We start from the raw sequence: 22,204 nt of genomic DNA on the forward strand, positions 1-22,204 counted from the left end.
CTGACAAAGGGTAAATGAGGCTATTCTTTTGGCATGAAGCTTATTTAAATGAAATGCCCAAGTCACTGAATACCACTTTGCTGTCACCGTAGCAAATATCTGTACCATTTAAACCCAAAATGTGTAGTTATATCTACTTGAAGAAAAGGATGAACAGTCTTTATCAGGGCTATAAAGACTATGATTATATTTGCAAGAAATTCTGAGAGTTTGGAATCTCCCTCAATTTCTTGTGCTCTCTGAAATGTCCGTGCTTCAGGGTTGCACAAGAGAGTGCTCCTGCATGGAAGTAGAACAGCGCTGGCGAAGCTGGCGCGGTACTTGATGGATAGGAGCATGCAGCATAACGATTCACTGCACCTGAGATGTCCAATGGACGTGGCTAAGCAAGGCTTCTGAAATAAACTGCTGATTTTTGCAGGGCTCTCACAGCCGTGTATGAAAGTTCTTAGTCCGACAAATGACTCCACCCCACTGCAAACTGAAGCTTAGATATTCAGAGCACAGAGGGCACGGTGCAAATTGTATTCAAGTGGAAAGTGGCTGCATCCATGTGCTCTTAATAAAACTAAGGTTTATTGTTTCCACACCTCTTCGGTCATCTTTTTGCAGTTACAGAGGCAATAATTAGCTAGGGACATTACAGATGCATTAATTAACCAGGCTGGAGAGCACAGGGCAGCCTGCAAAGCAGGCACTTAATGGAATTTGAAGCAGAGACAATGCTGTTGTTTACAGGGTAATGTAGGAGTTGCCAAGCAGTATGTCCCCACGCAATTAAAACACCACTGCACATGTGCTAAAAAGGAATATTTGAATGGGATTATGGAGCAATTACAAGTTGTCTTATTGTGCTGGCTCTGTGTACCCCTGGGGTTACAGAAAGCAGCTACTGCAGGAAGCTGGCAGTGTGCAGTATTTGGTTGCTGAAAGCTTTCTATTGTTCCTTCCTTAATTGAATACTTACAGCAGGAGATAACTATGGTCTGGAGTGCACGTTGGCTGTCAGGTACTCCCCCAAGGGAAGGAGCTATTTCAGGCCCTGATTATAAGGCAGGAGTTCCCTTGGATGCCTCAGGACCCCACATTTAGCAGGGACACCGCATCTTGGCCTTGGGGACTTCTACACGACACCTTTATGCAGCACTTGGAAGGCCATGATGAGAACCAACCGGTTCCTTCAAGGACCTAATCCTGTGAGCCTGGTGGTCCCCCCTCCTGCTCTCTCTGCTGGGCTTTGAAAGCTCTCAGAGCTCGGAGGAGGCACTTGAAGGCCTTTGTGGGTTCTGGTGTTTGCACCAGCTCTAAAGGAAAGGAAAAAGGAAAAAAGGCGAGTTTATTTGAACTGTCTCCTCACGACACAGACACATGCTGCTGGTTGTCTGGCATTCTGGCCTCCCAGCATGAGGGAGCCTCAGAAAATAGGATTAGACCCGCAGCCCTCCATTACTGACCCTCAGAGCAGCCTGTAACAAAAGCCCTTGCCCAGGGAGGTCAACAGTATTGTCAGTGTCAGCGGCATGGCTCCCCTGAGAAAAACAAGCAGGTCTCCACGAGCTGCCTGGGCGCCGAGCTGCTCTTTGCTAGCTGGTAAAAGGGAGTCCAGATCATCCAGCCTTCACCTCGAGGATGGAGTCCACATAGGAGCAGGCTCCACACTGCTTTTGGCTTGTAAAGCAAAAGCTGATAGTTTCCTGAAAAGGCCCTGTGCCTTAACAGAGCTTCTCCTTAAGGCAAGAACACTTGGGGTAATTTTCTTCTTCCATTATTGTATTTTTCATAGCAGTCTCTGCACTTCCCGGTTCCCTCCGGTCCAGGAAGCAGGCATGCTGGAACACTATGACTAACTCTGTACTTGTTGTTCCTGCTCAGAAGCAAATACTCCTGCAGATCTTCTTGGGGGAAAAAATTGGCTTTTCAGTTTGTAATAAAGAACTGGAAATTTCTCAGTGTTGCGTGTGTCACCATTCCTCTTCTCCCCTTCCAAGAACCAAAAGCAACTAACATACTCCTGGCCTGATGGATTTAAATTAAGGAAAGCAATGAGACAAATAAAGCTTTCCAGAGAACTTGCTTGCGTGGGTGTCTTTTAATGAACTCTAGCAATTACGAGAATAAAATATTTGCCTTTTCACAAAGGTGATTTTTTATTTTTAAGGAAAGGAGTTTTCTGATTACTCTGAGATTTCAGTTGCTCGCGTGATGAGGATACTTCTCCCTGGAGCATCTGACACTGATCTTGTTCCCCCTATGCATTGCTTTAGATTTCTGTTTGTGTCCTCTGGGCTGCAGGAGTTAGGCTTGGAAATATTGGCCAGAAACCGGCTCAAGTTGTGTGTATTGAACGTATTCCAGTCAGGCCTCTCTCTCACCCTCCAAAAGAGAACAGTGGGAGGACTTTATAAGGTCAGGTTTTTCAAAAGTCACCAGAATTAATTCCAAAATCATAACATAATTACGGCAAACAGAAGACAAATACTTGGAAGAGAAGTCAGCCTTGGCATTGGCAGGTGATTCCAAGAGAATTTATTCACAGTTACGCCAATGCTGAATGCTTATCCCTGCTCTGCAAAACTTCTCTTTAAACCTTTTTAAAGTAAATAAATAAACTGATCCTGGGGGGCGAGAAGCAGCTTGACAAATACAAGTTTTGCATTGCCCACTGTTCCTTCAATCCACAATCCATTAATGCATGGAATTCAGTATGCTTATGAGCTTGACTGTGCGTGGTGGGGTTTGGTTCTGCCGACCCAAAACAGCTGGATTGAGCCCTCCAGAGGTGTTTAAAAGCCAGCTTGCCATATAAATCACTAGGAGCTGCGGCACACTCCACCTTTCGGGCTGTACACCTTGGTGGAGGGAATGGCTGATACCGCTGTAGATGAAGAGGGTCAGACACCGCGGAGTGCAGGGCAGTGGTTCGTTCTGCTTACGGGCTCCGTGGGTCAAGATTTGAGGTGCATTGGTGGGGTTGGATATCCTTCTAGCATGATTCACCAGGAGTGCTGTTAGTATCAACCACACAAGCAACACCTCAACAGAGGAGTATGAGGATAGAGAGAAGCTGCTTAGTGGTACCAGACTTGAAATCCGTAAGCACAAGGTTCAGGAAACAGTCTGAAGATGCGGCGATGAATCCATCCCTTTTCCTTTGAGTGCTCAGCTTTATCATGATAGAGGCTTTTGTGAGGCTTATTACGCGAAGACCTTTTCTGTGTCCCAGAGCAATCAGGTATGGAGATAAAACATGGAAGTGCTTTTAAATGAAAGAAGTGGTTGGGTGAGCATGTGAGCAAGCTTTGCATTTAACATCCCTCTGTTTCTACCCAGGGATGACTTGCCAGGCTCGCAGCTCCTACATGGACACCGAGGTGCTGTGGGGACACCGCTTCACTCCTGTCCTCACCCTGGAGAAGGATTTTTATGAAGTCGACTATAACAGCTTCCACAGCACTTACGAGACCAACACTCCCGTGTGCTGTGCCAAAGAGCTGGCCGAGTCTCGCCGGGAAGGCCAGCTCCTCAGCCACCTCTCCAGTGCCAGCCTCCTGAGCGGAGGCGGAGAAGCAGAGGCAGCAAAAGAGGAAGAAGAAGAAGAAGAGGAAGAAGGTGGCAGGGAGCCAGCAGGATTGAATGGAGCCAATGGGACAGCAGGAGAGGTGAAAGAAGATATGCCTGTATAACACCTGAGCTGCTGGACCATAGATGCCCACATACACTTACTGGGAGACTGTGGCCTGGCGAGTCAGGAATTAACTAAGAGTCAGAGAGCTGAGATTCACGTCCAGATCTCTGTTGCCTGCTGCTTGATCCTGGCGAGTCACTGCACAGCACTGTGCCTCAGTTTCCCTCCCGTTTTATCTGTACAGTGAGGTTCTGAGCTTTGCACTCATTTGCAAAGCATTTTGATCCATATGGACAAGGGTCACATAATATCATCACTGTTAAAATTTAAATTCCCATTAAATTGTTTGTTTCAAAAAATATTCATTGGATGGTCAGAACTCTTCCCCCTTGACAGGCTATTTACAAAGCAAAAGTTCAGAATGTCCCATCTCAGTATGAAGAATGTGGTTTCATACCTTCACTTAATTTGTGAGTCAATGTATTGTAGCTATTGTTACTGCTAAATTAAAAGAAGAAGAAAAAACCCTCTTTGGTATGTAGCAAAGTCTTTTGCCTTCATGAAATGTATTAGATTTTAGTGTTTTCCTTCAAGATCACAGTAATTGTGATTTATTTCCTGCAAAATGTCTTGATATTAAGTCCAGGTTGGATGTGGCTTTGAGCAGCCTGCTGTAGTGGAAGGTGTCCCTGCCCATGGCGGGGGGGTTGGACCTAGGTGATCTTTAAGGTCCCTTCCAACCCAACCCATTCCATGATTAACAAGACAACTTTCCCTGCAAGCCTTTAGCATGTTTTTCCAATGTTTTTGACTGTCTTCTCAAACAGAAGTGCTGACTCTGTGTACTCTTTTCATGGACTCTCTGACACATTTCATAGGCTATCCATGGTGAGAGAAAGTTTAGATCTTGCCCCAGTGAAGGTTTTTTTTTCTGTCCTGGATGTCCCAGTTCCAGTTTCAGTTGATGATTTTAAAAAAAAGTCAATATCCATCTGGGAATTTGAAATGTTCTGGAATTTCAGATGGAGTCCCTGGAGTAGGTAGTCTGGCTAAATGAGAATTTGCAAAATTCTCTGCTCTTCTGCAAAGTGCGTATTTATTTAGGTGCTGATGGATGCTAATGGGAACATGCACTGACATAAGTGAAGCCATCTGTCTGGTCAGGCTAGTGCAAGCACGTCAGTTGGTGTCCAAAAGCAGGATTGGTTCCCCACTTCTGCCAGGGACAAGCAATAACATCTCTGGAGGTCTAATGTTAACCTGCCAGTAACTTTTTCAAGTGAAGCACCAAACTGAGTTAACAGTTTCGGTCTTTACAAAGAGGTAAGCCTAGAACCATACTTCCCCAAAGAGGATTGTCATGTCTAGAAAAGGGGTGAAGAAAACTAGTCTGTGAGATGAAAAATTTCCATGAATTTGCAGAACACAGAGAAAGAATGGCCTTGGTGAAAAGCTCTTCCCTTACCCCCTAAAATTTGGTGGAAAAAATAAGATACTTCTTAAAGAATAAAGAATTTCTTCTTTATCAAAATGGAACGAAGAACATATAATATGCAAGATTTGTTTTCCATATAGGAAGGACTGTATGTGTATCTATGAAATAAATGTACATTGTAGAAGGGATGGAATGAGCCACACACTAGGGACCTTTAATATGGTTTTGCCTCTTGATATTAAAAAAAAAAGATAGAAAGCAATGATCTTATCGACATGTAAACAAAGAGGAGAATACTATCTACAGGGGTCAGAGATTCTATTTAATTAGAAACCTAATATTATAATGTAGATAGAAGAGGAATTGGTGTTTCTTTCTGAGGGTTTTGGAAAAATGAGTGTGATGTGACTGTTGTACTTAATATCACGTTAAGAGCCAGCAGTCAGCTTGGCCCGCAGGATATAGGAATTACCATTATGTTATAGAGTAAGTTTTGAAGTGAAGTCACTTCATTTGAAATGCTCCTCAGTTCTAGAAAGCATTTTGCAGAACTGAAGCAAGTAGAATTTTTGAAAACGGACTAATTTAGTTTTTCTGTTCAGCTCCTCTTTTTCCATATTAAATCTCAGAGGAACAGAGGGACGAAAACAGGGAGGAAAATGGGGGAGGTTTCTTGTAAGGGTTTGTGGTTTCCTAGCAGGGTTTGTTCTTTTTCCAAGACCCTCACTTCTCACCCTACCTCTGCAAAATAATTACGTGTCAAAATTGTTTTTCAGAATTCTTTTATTCTGTAGCTGAAGTGAACTCCTAACATAGGGGATAGCAATGGAAATGAAAAATGTAACTGATCTATGCAAGTCAGAGGCAATTTCAGCCCCTCAAACAGGTGTTGTATGAGTTCGACCCAACCAGCTGTCCTGTCCAGCTCAACCCAACCTGAGGAGCGGGCTTGCTGGGTCCCTTACGCGATGCCAGAGATAGAGAGCTTGGAAAACACCGCTAGATTGCCTCGGCACCTTGATTCCTCATTGTTGTCACTCTCCAGAGAGAAGCTAGCCATCTTCAAATACCCCAAAAGTTATTTCATCTTCCCATTGCCCTCGAGATTTCATCACACAAAACTGCTCTTCCCTTACGCTGTCAAGTCTGAGAAATCATCTACCCGACGTGTTAGGAGCTTTTGTTGTTGCACATGAGATGCTGCAAGCAGAGTAACTGCTGAATGGTGGGTAGCGGAGCGGGGTGCCAATCTGTTGCAGTGAAGTAAGACAAGGAGTGTGTTCCTCCCCTCTTGAGCAGAGCCCTTAAGCAGCTGTGTACTCTGTTGGCTTCACAGAATATTTCTGTGTTTGGAATTTGCAAATACGCTCTAAGTACCTTGGTGAATCGATGCTTCAAACAGCGCCAATGTGAGCAGTAGCGAAAGAACTTCCCTGATTTCTGTAGAACAGGAGAAACATCCTCGCAGGTTTTTTAATAAACTGAGCAGATTGGGAGGAAGATATCCTCCAGTGCTGAATGCACCTTGCATTTGATACACAAACAGTGGGGAACCTTATTTTGTGTATATATTCTTTTTTAATTTTATTTTGTATTTGTGTAGCACGGCAATCAGCTATGTGGGTTTTGGTAATGCAATCAAGTTGTACCCTCTCCAAAGCATTTAGGCAGGCCCCAGGACTGTCCCATATTCTTCTTTTCCTGTAACGTATCCCAAAGAGAGTTTTAATTCAGCAAGCCTATTGAACTTTTCTGGAAGGGAGAGAACGTCTTCCAGAACTGTCATCTTTGAAAATTTTATCAGTTTCTCTGCCTTTCCACAAGCGTGTGCAGGACAATAAACTGTGGGAATAAAAGCATAATAGACCCACTCTTTGCTGTAATGAACATTTAAATACAAGTCTGCATCTCTTACGGGAGTTGAAATAGATCACATAGATATGTCCACCCACACATATACTAGACACTCATCAGCCTCTGTACTTTCAAAAATATTAACTAATACTCCACGACAAACATTTATAACCTGTAAACACACTATTCATGCACAAATAACCGTTCACATTTATATAATGGACCCTGTAAACAAGCTAAAAATACATATTCGAAACACTGAATAATTACATCTGCCTTAGAAATGTATCACTGAGAAGCAAATTTCACAACAGCATCCGTCCACAATAGCATGCACTTGTAGCAGTGTAAGTGTATAAAATCACTCACTCTCCTGCCACACGCGTGACAGCTGCTCTCAGGTACACAAAGTGGCACACGGTTACTCACAAACACCTCCCCTCAAAAAAATAAAACCACCGAACCACCAAACTTGCATACCCAAATCCTGCTTTTTAAAACACCACCTGAGGACTGTATTCTTCGTCGTGCATCCAGGTGCCTTTATACAGACATAAACGTATGCGTTGTCTTTCTGGCTGGCAAACCTACCTGTTCAAGTGGTTTTCACCACCGCACAGCTAAACCCTGCTTTGCACAACACGAACACATCGTGTAACCCTCAGCGGTGCTGAGTCATGGAAGTTATTTAATCTCAGGTGTGTGTTTCTGTCCTGCAATCATTCACGAGAGTTTTTGAGCAAACCAAAGCTACATTTCTGGTTCTTTATTGTTCTCCTCGTGGCAGGATGGTTGGGAAACCCCTTGCTGAAGCAGGAGGTTGGTGAGCTGTGAAGGGAGGCAGGAAGGGAGAATTGCTTACAGTAAAGGCTTCGTCATTCTGCTTGATTTTGTTGGAGGGTTTGGGGATGGGCGTGGGAGCGAGCCCTGCAAACCCAGTCATTTTGTTGAATCACTGCTTTCCCAGGTCTGGCTTTTTAACTGTTCTGCTCCTGTGCACTGCCACCGCTGCTCAAATATGGCCAAGCCGACCTGCATGCCTGGTATGATTTTTTTCTCCTGTATGAGTTTCCATACTTATGCTTATTAAGACTATACATTTTGGCTAAAGTCTGTTTCTTAGACTGATCTGATGATACCTAGACATGAAAAATCCAGCTCTTGCCTTGGTTCCAGGGGTTAATCAACACGACTGTTAGAAATCTACCTTTACTTTTCATCTTAATTTGCCTGACTTTAACTCATTGAAAGACACGTCATTCATTTTTAGGCTTAAATGTACCCCCTGATTGTTTACTCTCACTTGTTATTATGAATATATTTCCATCAGAAATAGTGGATCGTGAAGCTGAGATAAGAGGGAATGTTATTTATGCTCAAGTAATTAATACCCCGTAATAAGCTCCGTGCATTGCCAGCCATATCTTCTGCAATATATGAGAGGCGTGTTGCCAGAATGTCTTAAGCAGCAGTTTGGCGGATGATGGAGAGGATACTTAATTAAGTTACAGGGAAACTAGGCAGGCTTTCAGTCCTTGCATAAAAGTGGCAGCAGTTTCCATTTCAAGGCTAGTGAAACCCGATAAATACTGAAGGTCTGATTCTGATGTTTTGACTGACACTAGTCAGGACTTCATTTTCAGGGATGCCTGGTCGTTTAGATGGGTGTGAGAAGCAGGAGAATCTAGCTGTTGGCATTTTAATTTATCAAGAAGTCAAGGCCAAATTTTGATTTCATTTAGGGCGATCGTTCTCTCTCAGGGAAATGGGGAGACGTTCCAGTGGAGCCCAGTGGATCCCTCTGCTCTGCCAACATCTAGCAGATCAGAACTCCGTTCTTAAGTACTGGCAGCTGTGCTTTTAGGAGATGGAGGGGAGGGCTGCATTTTCAGACCTCATTGTGCGTAAGAAAATGCACACAAAGGTGGCTTGTGTTGAACAACTGGTGGTGGTAGAATCACCTCTGCGAAACATAAAGCCTAATTCTGCAGTTTTGCTGGAGGACGTTTGTTATTTGCCTCACAGGACTGTCTAGGCACCCTGCTTAAGCTAGAACCAGGTAGCACAAACATGCAACTGCTTCCCCAAGAAGCATGAAATCTAGCTAAAGTCCCGCTGAAATCTGTGTTTCGCATGCTGGGATGAATGCAATTGTCGAGTGACTTCAGTGACGCCACTGGTTTAGCAAGCACTGAATGTTGCTGGTATAAGCAAATAACGAATTTAGCTCAGTGGGGTGATCTGAATGCGTGAAAAAAACCCCAGCCTGGTTTAATTAACTCCAGTGAATTCAGGAGGAACTCCTCAGAATTAGTGTGATCTTTTGGTTGGTTTAGTGAGATCAGAACCAGGACATGAAGCGGCAAAAAGGCTGTAAAGCTCTGCTTTTATTCACAGCGTATTTGAATCGTGGTCCATCTCTAAGTAGCACGGAGAAGAAAATCAATAAAATCAATGACCTTTGCTTACCTGGATGTAGAAAGGAGATGATCAGAGCAGCACGGTATTATTTGCTACTCTCTAGATACCTCATCAATCCTGAAAGAACAAGGCTGCCTTTGTGCATGTCTGATGCAGAGAGGGGGCAGGTGTAACACTCAGCAGCAAAAAAAAGCTGAACCTTTAAATGAAGACTAAAATACTGTAAATAACAGTGGGCAAGGAGAAGGGGAAACACCTTGGCTGAGCCATCTAAATGGTGTTTTATTTGCCAGACAGGATGGAAAGAGCTCGGCGTCTCCTGACTGAAGCCATGGCTGGGCTATTCAGAGCAGTAGCAGGAGGGACCGTGAGGTGGTTCTGGTCCTGAGGTCCTGTCACTCCCCAGTGCATGCGGTGCGGCTGCTGGATTTAACCGAGCCTAATACCAAATAGGGCAAGTTATTTTAGGAAGGGTGATTCAAAATTGAAACAACTCTATTCTTTCAAGCCTCTTCTTCTAATTGAAATATTCATAAAGCTCCTCATTCAGCAAAAGACCATTGCAGGAATATTTGAAAGATTTCATGCCTTTTGCAGTTGCAACGTGCAAAATCAGCAACACTAGCCTGCATTTTCTGAGTGCAAATGCATCATATTTTTGACCCGTAGCTCTTTCAATATATTTTCCTTTGAGGGACTTTTCATCAGATTGAATGAAATTGTGTCTTTCTAGCATGCACAAACAGCAGCTATGGGCTAGGCTGAGAACACTGAACTCACTGTCCTGGTTGATGAAGATTTTTGGGGTTCATGTCAAAAAATCCTAAAGTTGGTTCCTTTTTTAATTTTTCCATGGTCCTCAAACCCCGCCTGGATTTAGAGCTCACAAAGCTAAATGCAGATAAAGCCAGAGATTAATAAAAAATTTGAAGTATCTGTGTTTCTGTCCCATAGAGGAAGCAAATGCTCCCCCCTTTCTACTTTTGTTACCCAAATATCCAGTAGTTCATACACATCCTTGTGTGCAGCTCACTAGGCAGTGAAACTGAAATGTCTGTTCCCATTGCCCAAAAGTGAAAGAAATGCACTATAGGAAATCACAGAAATAGAGCAGCCTGTCAGATAAAATACCTGACGACAATCAGGATGACAACTATAACCCTCCATGTTTATGCAGATTTATCACTGAATGAGAAGAAAAACTCACAGTAACAGGAAAATTAATGATGGTAAAAGCTATTCAGTATTCATACCCCCCCCCCCCTCCCATGTTTGTTCCGGGTTGTTCTATCATGTGTCCGTCATTTTTATGCCAAACAAATGAGCAGTACAATCACTACTGGATTCATGCCCCATCTGCCTCTCCCGCATACGGTAGCAGAGCTCAGCTGTTTTCTCTTCCTCCCAGAATAGAAAGAGGAGAGACAGATGCCAGGTGCAGGCAGAGAGAGTCACCGCCTGATGGACCCTTGAAGGAAGGCCATGAGGGGTTTGTCCTCCCCAGAATGAATCTCCTCTCAGCTGCCAAGCCGAATAAAGAGACCGCGTGGCTGAGACAGCAATTGGAAAAGGAGGGGGAGTAGGACCAGGACCCCAGATCCTGTGGGGCGGTTGGAACAACTCTCCGAGTACCTTTCAAGGGCAAAGAAATTTTTTTTTCACATTTAATTTCACAATGTCAGGTTTTATTGAATCATAGCTGCCTTGCTGCCCTGTGCTTCCCCTGCCTGTTTTTCCTACCCATCTGCTTTCAGCCTTTCGCAGGCAGATTGCAAGCTCCTGGGTGCGGGACTGCCTCTGTTGTGTCTGCAGGGTGGCAACCACAGCAGGGCTCAGCCTTGCAGTTATTCCTGCAATTCACGTACTAGACAATCATAATAATGAACTGAATGAATAACTGGTCCTAGCTGGTGTAAATGAACAGCTAGCCTGGAACAAAGTGCTGTGCTTCATTATATACAATATTGAAGAAGGCAGGATAATTGATGGCTGAGGCAGTGGGCTGTGACTCAGAGAACTTGCATTTTATCCCTGACTTCCACTGACCCCCTGTACAATTCTGTGCGAGTCAATGCTTACACATCTTGCTTTATTTGTCATATCTGTTTAGGAAGGCCCATGAGCATGTCTTGAATTTCAAGCCGGTTGATTTTTTTCAGCTGGGGCTCTATGACTGCAATTTAATTGAGGCTGGAGCTATTGCTTATTCTGGGTTCGTGCAACAGTGAATCGTACAGGGGCATCGTATAGCCCTTAAAAGAAAGGTAGGTCATCTTCCCTGTGATTTCACTCTGGTCAGCATGGTCACTGATGTGGATAATAACCAGGCTTGCCCAGGAAAATCTGTGGCCAGACAGAGGGGACCAAATTAGAGGGGAAACTCAGGACAGGGGAGAGTGAAGCCGAATACCAGACCATGCATTCCTGCAAACTCTAAGATGGAACGTTTCTGACCTTCAAAACCTGCAGGTCCACATGCTTTTACAGTGAGAACGTGGGGTCTACACACCAAGTCCCCAAGAAAACCAACAGTTTCTGTGGGGCAGCCTGACACAAGTAGGAACTGCTCTTCACCCCCGTGATGGAGCTGCGCCTCTGCACAGCGTAGTCTGTACAAGGAACGTGGTCAGCTTATGCCTTGGTTTGCTGGTTGGCAGGGCGTAGTGCTCAGAGTAAGGTCACTTTCTGTACCCAGAATAGGAATTGTTCCATTTGCATCAAACACCTTCATTAAACAGCTGGAGCATCTGCGCTCTTCTGATGAGCTTTCTGCTTCCCTAGATCCTGGCTGTTTCAGGCTTTATTTCTAGGCTCCCCTGACCTTTTCATTACTCAGAGTCTCTCATGGATCCTGTCCTCTGTATGTTACCACATCAGTTTTTCTTGTTCTGTGTGACATTTAGTTTTTATTAACTGTAGTGTAGGTAAAGCTGTTTTTCTTTGTTTTCCACGCTGCATTCTTCTCCTGCTCTCTAGGCAATAGAAACTGTCATTCCGGAAATACAAGGGAGAATTTTCTTTCTTGACATTTTCCAGCAGGGCATGGGAAATTAAAAGGGGATTTAAGGTTAATAATGTCTCCTTGAACTGATGGGAATTACAGAGCGGGTACATGGAAATGAGCACCACTGGTGACCTGCAGGGTCTAAGCGTGTTCATCAGTATCTTGTAGCACACCAGAAAGTATCCACTGGTCACTGGAAAACCCTTCGGCACCTCCTGCTTCTTGTGTTTCGTGTGGCTGACACTCCTCCCACTTTGTGCGAAAAGTGGAAGCCCATGATTTTAGCCTTTGGGTGTGATAGAGCCGCACATGTTGAAGTTTTCCAGCCATGCTTAACGTATTTGCCACACCCTTTGATGAGGAATGTCTTGTTGTTACTCATTTAACTGAAAAATCACATTAACTCAAACAGTTTAAGCAGAAAAGCAAGTAAAGGGACTATTCAAAGTGACATCCAAAACAGGAATATTTGTGAGAAAGAGATGAAGAAACACTTCCGTTCACTTCTCTTAATTTGGAAGGTTCCTACCAATTAACAGAAGCCTTCTTTCACTCTGAGATTATGTGTTGTCTCCTGTACTTTACTGGCTAATTAACAAATCCTTGCCTCAAAAAGATAAAATTCTCTCCATCTTTATGGTGACTCATTGTGCATGTTTCAATGTGAAGTGTCTTATATTGAATGTATAGTCTATATTAATCTGTATACAAGATGTTTGTACAAACATTTATTGAAAACAGATGTATAGCTAGTTTTTGACGGTAATGGACGGTAGAGAAGCATAAGCTAATGCCAAACCTCTCAAAATTAAATACTTTGATTCTGTTCAATAGAGCAACTAAGTTTCCAAATGCCAAGAGAAAGCATCTCAAACGCAGTTTCTGGGGCAAGTGGCTGCGGTGCCGGCAGGATTTGCAGTGGAGTATTCCAGTGCAGAACTGGGGAACCTCAGGCGAACCAGGACACCCTCGGGGAACCTGCAGCTTGTGCCACAGCAGATGACAGGACCCGCGTAGGGCCAGGAGCAATGGTGGGCAAGCTCCCCCCAAAAAAAACCAAAAAAAAGAAGCCCTAGGGAGCATGAGTGACTGGGAGTAGGGGAAAAAAGGGCATGGCAAGGTGGGCGCTGAAGCCCTGCCAGCTTGACCAGGGAGCGACCAGGGAGCAGTGGTACCCACCCAGCAGAAGGCCGTGGGCTCTCTAAGCTCTGCACCCACCACGGCTGACACAGCTGCCCTGACATTGCTCCCGCGGGAGCGCGCAGCCACTGCCCCGCTCTGGTGCCAGTACTGGGCAGCAGCAGTGAGCACAGGTGTGCAGCCAGTGCGGCCGGTGAGCAGCTCCTCCGCGTAGGGACAGAGCTGGGAGGAGGTGGGCAGGCTGAGGAGTATCAGGGAGTCTGAGAGAGATGGCCAAAGCCCAACTAGAAATTAATCTGGCTGCTGCCATAAAAGACAACAAAAAGTGTTTCCATAAATACGTTAGCAATAAAAGGAGGGCTAAGGAGAATCTCCATCTTTTATTGGAGAACATATAGTGACAAAGGCGGAGGTACTTAATGCCACCTTTCCCCCAGTCCTTATTAGAAAAAACAGTTGTCCCCTGGGAACCCATCCCCCTGAGCTGGCAGACAGGGATGGGGAGCAGAATGAAGCCCCCCATAATCCAAGGGGAAATAGTGAGTGACCCGCTGCAGCACTGAGACACACACAGATCTATGGGCTGGATGGGATCCACCCGAGGGTAAGGAGGGAGTTGGCAGAAGCGCTCATCGAGCCACTTTCCATCATTTATCAGCAGCCCTGGCTAACCCAGGAGGTCCCAGCTAGCTGGAGGTCAGCCAGTGGGATGCCCATCTGTGAGAAGGGCTGGGAGGAGGATCCGGGGAGCTACAGGCTGTCAGCCTGACCTCGGTGCTGGGGAAGGTCATGGAGCAGATCATCTTGAGGGCCATCATGCCGCATGTACAGGACAGCCAAGTAACAAGGGACAGGACAAGAGGAAATGGCCTCAAGTCCCACCAGGGGAGGTTTAGATTGGGTATTAGGGAAAATTTCTTCCCCAAAAGGGTTGTCAAGCACTGGAACAGGCTGCCCAGGGAGGTGGTGGAGTCACCATCCCTGGAGGGATTTAAATGTGGTGCTTAGGAACACGGTTGAATGGTGGACTTGGCGATGCTGGGTTAACAGTTGGACTTGATGATCTTAAAAGTCTTTTCCAACCTAAACGATTCTGTGGTTCTGTGATCTAAATAAAAAGTTTTCTATGTGAATATTCATACATTCTGTATTCCACAATACTAGAATATTTCACATTCCTTTTAGATTAAAAGTTGAAAGCAGGACCTCTGAATTTCTCAGGGGACAGTGATATTTACTGAGCAATAGTATTTTGCTACTGTGTGTGCAAGGGAATATCAGAAGTCTGGAAGAATTAATGAATATTCAAGGAGTACTGCTTTGCAATGATCTTCAGCTGGTAGCTGCATTCATTCATACACATTTAAGTAAAGCTTAGATTTGCTCATTTTTCATAAGTCTTCTGTAGAAGGGAGGAAAACAATCAGACTGTGCTTTTATAGAGTGAATTTGAAATTAAAATTAGACAGTTAGGTGTCATTTCAGTTGTAAAGTAGCCCTTAGTTCTGATGCCGGGAACAGGAATTCCAATTATATTTAATTTGTATGCACAAGGCTTGGTTCGACAAAGTATTAAGGATTCTTAGTTGTTCATAATATTTCTATAGTGCACAGGGCTTTCCAACACCGTCACTAAATTAGTTCTTGGAAGCAGTTGTTCACTATATTAACGTAATATATCCCCCACACAGTAAAACAAACTGTTTGGCCTTTCAAATGAGAGGACCCCAATCTTAATAAATATTGAATTATAAAATCTCTGTATAGGGAATACAAACTAATTCTTTTCTTTTTTCACCAGCTGCGAATTGCTACATGTGATGTATGGTACAAACTCTCCAGGAAAGAGGAGCAAATTGAAAACACTACCCCTGTGGGTTCCCTTATTAGACTTGAAGTGACTGTGAAATTCACAGGACACAGCTCATTAAAACAAGGCTGGCAATATGTGACCTCTCGAGTAGGAAGACAAGATCCATGCTGAAAAAACAGGCGGTTGCTTTGATTGTAGGGTAAGTTTGCCAGGAGGCAAAAAAAATTATATAGTTGCTTATTAACCCACTCGTTATGAGAGCATATTGGTCCGTATAAAATGCATATTCAGGAGAATAGGTAAATAGTGGCCAGGTTGCTCAGGACCGGTTAAAAATGAAGTGATGGGTCCCCTGGAGAGCTGTTGTCATTCCCCATCACAGCTCCCACTCCCTGAGAGATGTTGTGGTTCTTGGACACGTTAATGATCTAGCATGTAATGCATGAGGTAATGAAAATTTCAGTGCCTGGTTGTTTCATCCAGTAAAGTGGAAATTCAGCACGCTATGGGTCATGAGTGGGCGTTGTTTTTTTCATTACTGAGATGTTTTAACAGTATTTGAGAATATGGCCCAGTACTTGCCGCGGGCTGCTTGATCCAGGTGAGTGTAGCAAGAGGAGGAAGGTTTCATCGATACCCTGGGCTCTCCCATGACACAGCGGTCTCCTTGGAGTATGTGGCGTTGAATTCTGTCCTTTTGGTAACTAAGCTTTAAGAGCACCGCGCTTTGTATGTGGAAAACTTCAGCTGCAGGAGGAAATGTCCTGGCTGTTGTAAATCAGCACAGCTTTATAGAACTGTCTGAAGCCAGACGAGAGGGTAGTCTGCAGCAGACAATCTGGCTTGCCCTCAGGCTAAGTCCTTAAAGCTCCTGTGTGAGTGTACACCATCTAGGGTGCTTTCTATTATGTCACTGCCAAGCCTGGCGTAGTACAGTTCGGTACTGAACGTTCAGTTACAGGCTGTTTGCACTGAAGAACAGGATAGTTTTTCCACAGAATTCCTCCAGGTTCTAATAAATCCCTTTCTCATGGCACTAGAACCCAGGGAAGAAATATGGCAAAAACGTTAACATTTTCTGCGTGAAAAAGCAACCGTCTTAGTAGTTTGGTTCAATTCCTAAAGTCATCATCTAATTCTAGTCTGGCATTTTCTGTAAGTGAACAAACCTGCATTTTAATTCTATGCTTGTCAAAGATTAAATAATGCAATGCCAGCTTTTAAGATGATTGATCCAAATAAAGACCATGAAAAATATAGCCTGGTTGGAAACGTTCAATGAAATCTTACATTTCAGAGAGGGTTCCCCTCCATCACTGCTAATGTGAAAGAGCTGAATTGTGGGAAAACAGAAAATGAGATGAGAACACGTAAGCTGATGTCGCTCTGCACGAGGGAGAGTAGAAGCTGAATACAAAATGGGCTCAGTAATTACGAGTGAGATTGATGCTCTTGTGAACGAGGAAAGACTACCCTGATGTCTTATGAAAATCAGGTTCTCTTGAGGAATGCCAGATTGGATTTCCACAATGACCGGTTAGTCAGAGATGAAAATGTTGGCCCCACTCTCCACAGTAGAGAAAAGAATTAGCAACCCTTATTTTTGATGTGTGGGGATTGGTAACTTTCCCTCAGACTTTTAACTTTCTTTTAGGAAGAATGGGAAGTGGGAGTTCAAGAAACAATACTCATCATTTTCTCATGCCTTTTGTGCCCATCTTGCTATTCTTTTTGGAAAGAGTGAGTGATGTAGAGACATCTGACTTGAAGCAGCAATAAGGAAAGTACTTTATGATGTTGAACTTTATGCTGTTGTGGTAGTTGTCCACCATCTGCCTGCAAGCATCCTGTAGTCTCTGACCAGTTGGGGGTTTTTATTTGCTTTGCAATTGAAAATAGGTTCTAAATTCCTCCCATTGAAATTCTGACATAAAGTAGCAGCCTTTTCCTGATCCAAATAAATCCAAGGATTCACTTCTTACATAGCCTACTGATGGTTACAAGGATGAAATTATAGTCTTTGTAAAATGATCGTAAACCAGAGGCCTGGCTCAAAAATGTTTTATTCTTGTATCATTAATTTTAGTAAGTGAACTTGACTTTACCATAGGTTACCTTGTGTGCTGGGAGGCCCCTAGCCTGAAAACGCTGAAAAGGAGAGGTCTTTTTGAATATTTGATCAGCACAAAGCACAGAAGACAGCTAGCTAGCTAGGTAGAAAGAAAGAGAGAAAGAAAACAGAGAAACAAAACAAAGAAAGAAAGCAAGCCAGGAAAGTACAGGTTTATTTTTAGGATGTATTTATTCTTAGCAGTGGTAAATCGCAGCCAGGCTGGATTCAGCAAAGCATTTGTACACAGTGTCCTGATATGCCAGCGTCCAGATACCCTTCAAGAGCCCAAGACACGGGGCACAGGTTGGCCAACGCTCCACTAGCTTGGTTCATCCCAGGAAAAGTGTCTGATTTCTTTTGCACCTGTGCTATTAATAGCTGAGGTGGAAGGGGAAAAACTGATAGGTTTTAATTACTAGGATCATTCTTTAAAGTCAAATTATGTTTGCCATATGCATTTATTTCCCATCCCAATTAAAGTTTTGGTCCTCTTTCTTTAAATAGTGGGCATTTCAAAGATTAAGTAGGAAATTACTGGAAAAACTCTAAACTGATAATCAGGATTCCTGTTTCTTAGCTAACTGTCACTGAGATGGATGCTTTGGGAATATTTCCAAGATTACGTGTGGGTTACTGTGTAATCTTTGAACCCATCGTACAGAAGTCATAGCAACTGGTGAAGGATGGGAGTGATGCATGGCCATCCTAAAGATCTGGAATGAGCTGACACAGCCTGGCACCCTGTGCTCCTAGTGAATCTTGAGCACATCTGGCAATGCAGGGAAGTTTGTTCGGTAATTCAATTGCTAATACGGGACTGTGAGCCTTAAATTTCCTCAATGGTTGGTCAGGTGTCAGTGGACACATTGGACTCCTTGCTGGAAGGTTGTGCTCCCCCTGTTGTGGCACAGGGAAAATTTCAGGAAAGTTTATGGTTTCGATGAAATAAGCTGAAAAGATACAGGCCATTGCTGAGAAGATGCTGTTCTTGTATGACTTGAACTCCAAACTGTTTACAAAGAGAAAAAGGAGAAACTGGACAGCAATTGTGAAGGAGTGAAGATACCCTTACCCCTTTTCTCTTCTTTCCCCTCTCGATAGCGCTGTGCTGACAGCAGCCCTGGTTCCCATTTGTTTTCCCCCTTCCCATCAGAGCCCAAGGCTGTCCAAAGGAGGAATCCTTCCACCCCTATCTGCAAGGTCCTTGAGAGGTGTTAAGAGTAAACTAGGTGTGAACAACGCATGAAGTGGGCACACACAGGGAAGCTGAGGTGTGAAAGCATTTGCTCAGTAAAAATAGAACTAGACTGTTGGCAGAAAGAGGTGTCTCTAACAGATAAGCCCAGCAGTGATTGACAGGAGTTGGGGTTTTGTTTTATTAATGCATCAGTCTGAGTTGTCTTGACCTTATGAGGAAGGAGAGTGTGGCAGGACAGGTGAGTCTGTAATTTGTTCTTTAAAACTGGAAGAAACGCACCTCTCCTGATTCTATACAGAACAACAAATACCAGTTTTTAACTCTTGCTCATCACATAACGTGCTTAATTGGAATAGGAAATAAATGAGAATTATCAGATATTAATGATCCCATAAAAAAGCATGAGCTCTATTCCTGTTTGATTTTAGTGGGCTTTACTGTGGAGGAGCTGCAGCTCTTGAGTGCCTAGCATCCATCCAGACAATCCTCTTTGATCATCCTTTGGCACTTGGAAGGCTTGTCTGTGTGCTTGGGTTTAGAGTAAATATACTTCTCTGGTGAAACCTTTATAAATCAATGGGGTTTTTTTGACCAAGCAATAAATTGCAGTATGGGTTTGATATGAACATCCCTCATGTATAACCATCATACTACAGATTGCAATACTGCCCTCAGCGCACAGATCACATACATTCACATCCCATAGAGATCAGCGTATTACAAGCAGAAAGCTATTTACCAGACAAGTCACGGTTCCTGTCAGTATTATTATATGATATATGGCCCAACTGATGTAAATGTAGCTGGAGTGCAATAGAGAAGCCTGTTTTGCAACACAAACAAAGAGTATTAGACTAACGGACTTGATATCAAAAGATAGATATCTCCTTTGGATTTCAGCTGTTTGGCCTGCTGTTTATTTTGCTATCTCACTCAACCACCCTTTATGCAAGCTCTAACCTTTCTTGGCTGCCGAAAAGGCTAAAGCATAAAATGCAATTACAAGTATCAATAACTGCAGACTGTCTCGTTTAGGCATACATAGCAATCTAGCAAATGGGCAACCAAAGATGGGGAGGGGCAGGAAAAGTGAGCCAGGCACTGGGTCTGTTGAGATCAGTGGGATTGAACCACTGGCTTCAGTGGGTTTCAGATTTGCCCTGATGGGAGCAAATACTGAATGAAATTTCAGACACTCCACGGCTATAGATGCACATGCTTTTAAAAGCATTAATAGTGCATCTAAATTTAGAGAGCTGCACTTCTGTTTCATTAAGAATTCTACTTTAGTTCCAGATAGACTCCACCGAATCGGTCCCCAAAAAAGACCCACGCGCCGTTCTGCCTGATGCACAGCATAGCAGGATCTTTTATTTTTAAAATGGCCTCATCTAACCCACAGCTGCTCAGAACTTGGTGTCTTTTCTGCATTCATTCTCATTCTTGGAACTTGAACCCCTGCTACCCTCTGTACTTTACATGTCATGGGCCAAATGCTGCTCAGCTGAAACCACTAAAAAGAAAGCCGATTTTATCCTGGAGCAGAATTTTGAATCCTTGTGGGGATGTCTGTACAGAAAAGAAACAAATGCTAGTTTGCAAACGTTACTTATGTTTGAATTTCCATTCTCTGTCATCTTTCAACGAGCAGTTGGATGCATTCACATGTTTCTCATAGACGGGGAAGCTGAGACGCAAAGATGCTGAAAATCAGTCTTCAGATAAAAAGCACTGCTAAGGCAGCAAAACCAGCATCCTGCTCCTGAACCACCTCACCCCAGCCCTGGGCACTGAGCATCTGTCTGCTGGGACTTCAGGTGCTCTCACCTGGGACCCTGGTAGATCATATACTATACGAGAGCCAGCAGAAGCCTTGGATGAAACAACATTAAACATTAGAAAAGAGGTACTAGTGTCACAGCGGGGACCTTGGCCCAAACCTTAGAAATAATTGAAATAGAGCGTGTGTCACTCTAGGGCTCACACTAGGAAAAAACATCAAACGCTTTTAATCACAATATTTTCTACTTCCCAAAAGTATTCTAGTACTATACAGTCTTTACTTTTTGGTGAGAGTATGTCTCAGTGTGGGCCTATCTAAATACCCAGGATTTTTAAATTTTTTTTTTTTTTAATTATTATTTTAAAAGGCTGAGGTTTTGTGTCACTTGAGCACGTGGACTTGAAATCCCTGTTTTGCATTTTCATAATTCTTCTTTCTGGCCTCATTTGTTAAAGGTGAGTAGGATTGTTACCCCAGAGGCACTTCTGTCATCTCTTGGGAGATGGTGGATGTGACACTCTGTGGAAGCTGGAATCGGACATAGTTATCAAAAAGCTCCCCAGCTCTGCAGTGTGAGAGAGTAGGTTAAGAGGTTTGGGGAGAAAAAAACCAACATAAATAAGAGCATCATTCTCAGGAGCAGGCAAGGACAGTGCTCTCCAAACCTTCTGGCAGAGCATGTTCCTGGGTCAATCCGTTTTACTGTTTACTCTCCAGAGCCTCATACCGGTGCTAAGGGCTTCACGGACCTTTTTCACACTCACACTCAGCATGGAAATCCTTGCCTGAGGAGCTCTGACTAACTTCAGGAAACTATTTGGTCTAAAGCTTGCCAAAGCCCCCGCAAAGCAAGACACCTCTGTGCCTCCCTGTTTTAAAAGTGCTTAATTCCAGGACTGTTTGCAGCCCAGGCCACCCTCCTTTTGTAGGAGATTCCTGCAAAATCAGGGGTTTCCCTTGCTTTGGCCATCAGCTGCCTGATGCAGCCTGTCAGCCTGAGCCACCCAGCAGTCGGTGAACGGGGCTGGAAAGCAGCAGAGGCCACAGACGTGCGCTGCAGCCAGAGAGATGCCACTTACTAGCGGGCATCGTGCTGCTGCACAGCAGGTAAGTGTCCACTTGTGATGTGGTTGGGAGACGGCTTCATGCACGGGCCTTCACCGTCTTGTGCCTCGGTTTCTCCTTTGGTATGGAACGGGACACCTCCCTCTCAACTCTTCCGTGACTTCACCGATGCTGATAAAATACTAACGCTCATAAGGGAGGCAATAATGGAGCTTTGTTACTGGTTAAGCGTTCTCCTTATATATGTGGACCGTGGAGAAAAATCTCCCTGCTCTTCTCCCTCAGTGTTTTTTCATAGCTAGTCACGTCCCTTCAGCTCGACAGCTTTTCCTTGGGGAACTACCATCATCTGCTTTTTCCCTGGCAGGCCGTGCAGGAAAGAAGGGCAACGATTTAACAGCAGAAGCGAGGCACTCAAAGCCACACAAACACCCAGAGATTAAATGCCTCCCCCCACCTCGATTCCCAAGTAACCTGCAGAGTCTCAGCACGCTGTTTCTGAAAAACTGCTGTGCCTGGAAAGAAGCTATCGGAGCATTATACAGCACAGGGCATATTTTTCAGTCCTTCTTTCTTCCTTTTGTCCCCCTGTTCGAGGTCTTTCTCTCTTTGATTTATGGATTTGGAGACCATCTTTAATTATCTCCCTTGAACAGCTGCCTGAAGCAACGCTCACGAGGAGTTAGACAAATGCAGTGTGCAGCCCTCCTGGGTTTTGCATAGCAACACGCTGCGTGGAATGACCATGAATAC

General features: G+C 44.1%; 1 protein-coding gene across 3 annotated transcripts in view; it reads left to right on the forward strand.

Moving 5' to 3' along the window:
• Positions 1-6,864, forward strand: part of KCNJ5 (potassium inwardly rectifying channel subfamily J member 5) — a 68,189-nt gene extending 61,325 nt beyond the window's left edge. For all 3 annotated transcript variants that reach the window (XM_056322840.1, XM_056322838.1, XM_056322839.1), the window contains one exon: positions 3,331-6,864. In XM_056322840.1, coding sequence (XP_056178815.1) covers positions 3,331-3,683 — 353 coding nt within the window. In that variant the 3' untranslated portion in view covers positions 3,684-6,864. The remainder of the gene's footprint in view (positions 1-3,330) is intronic.
• Positions 6,865-22,204: the final 15,340 nt, after the last annotated feature.

The sequence above is a fragment of the Falco biarmicus genome, chromosome 20 (assembly GCF_023638135.1).
Source record: "Falco biarmicus isolate bFalBia1 chromosome 20, bFalBia1.pri, whole genome shotgun sequence".
In the NCBI taxonomy this organism is placed as follows: Eukaryota; Metazoa; Chordata; class Aves; order Falconiformes; family Falconidae; genus Falco; species Falco biarmicus.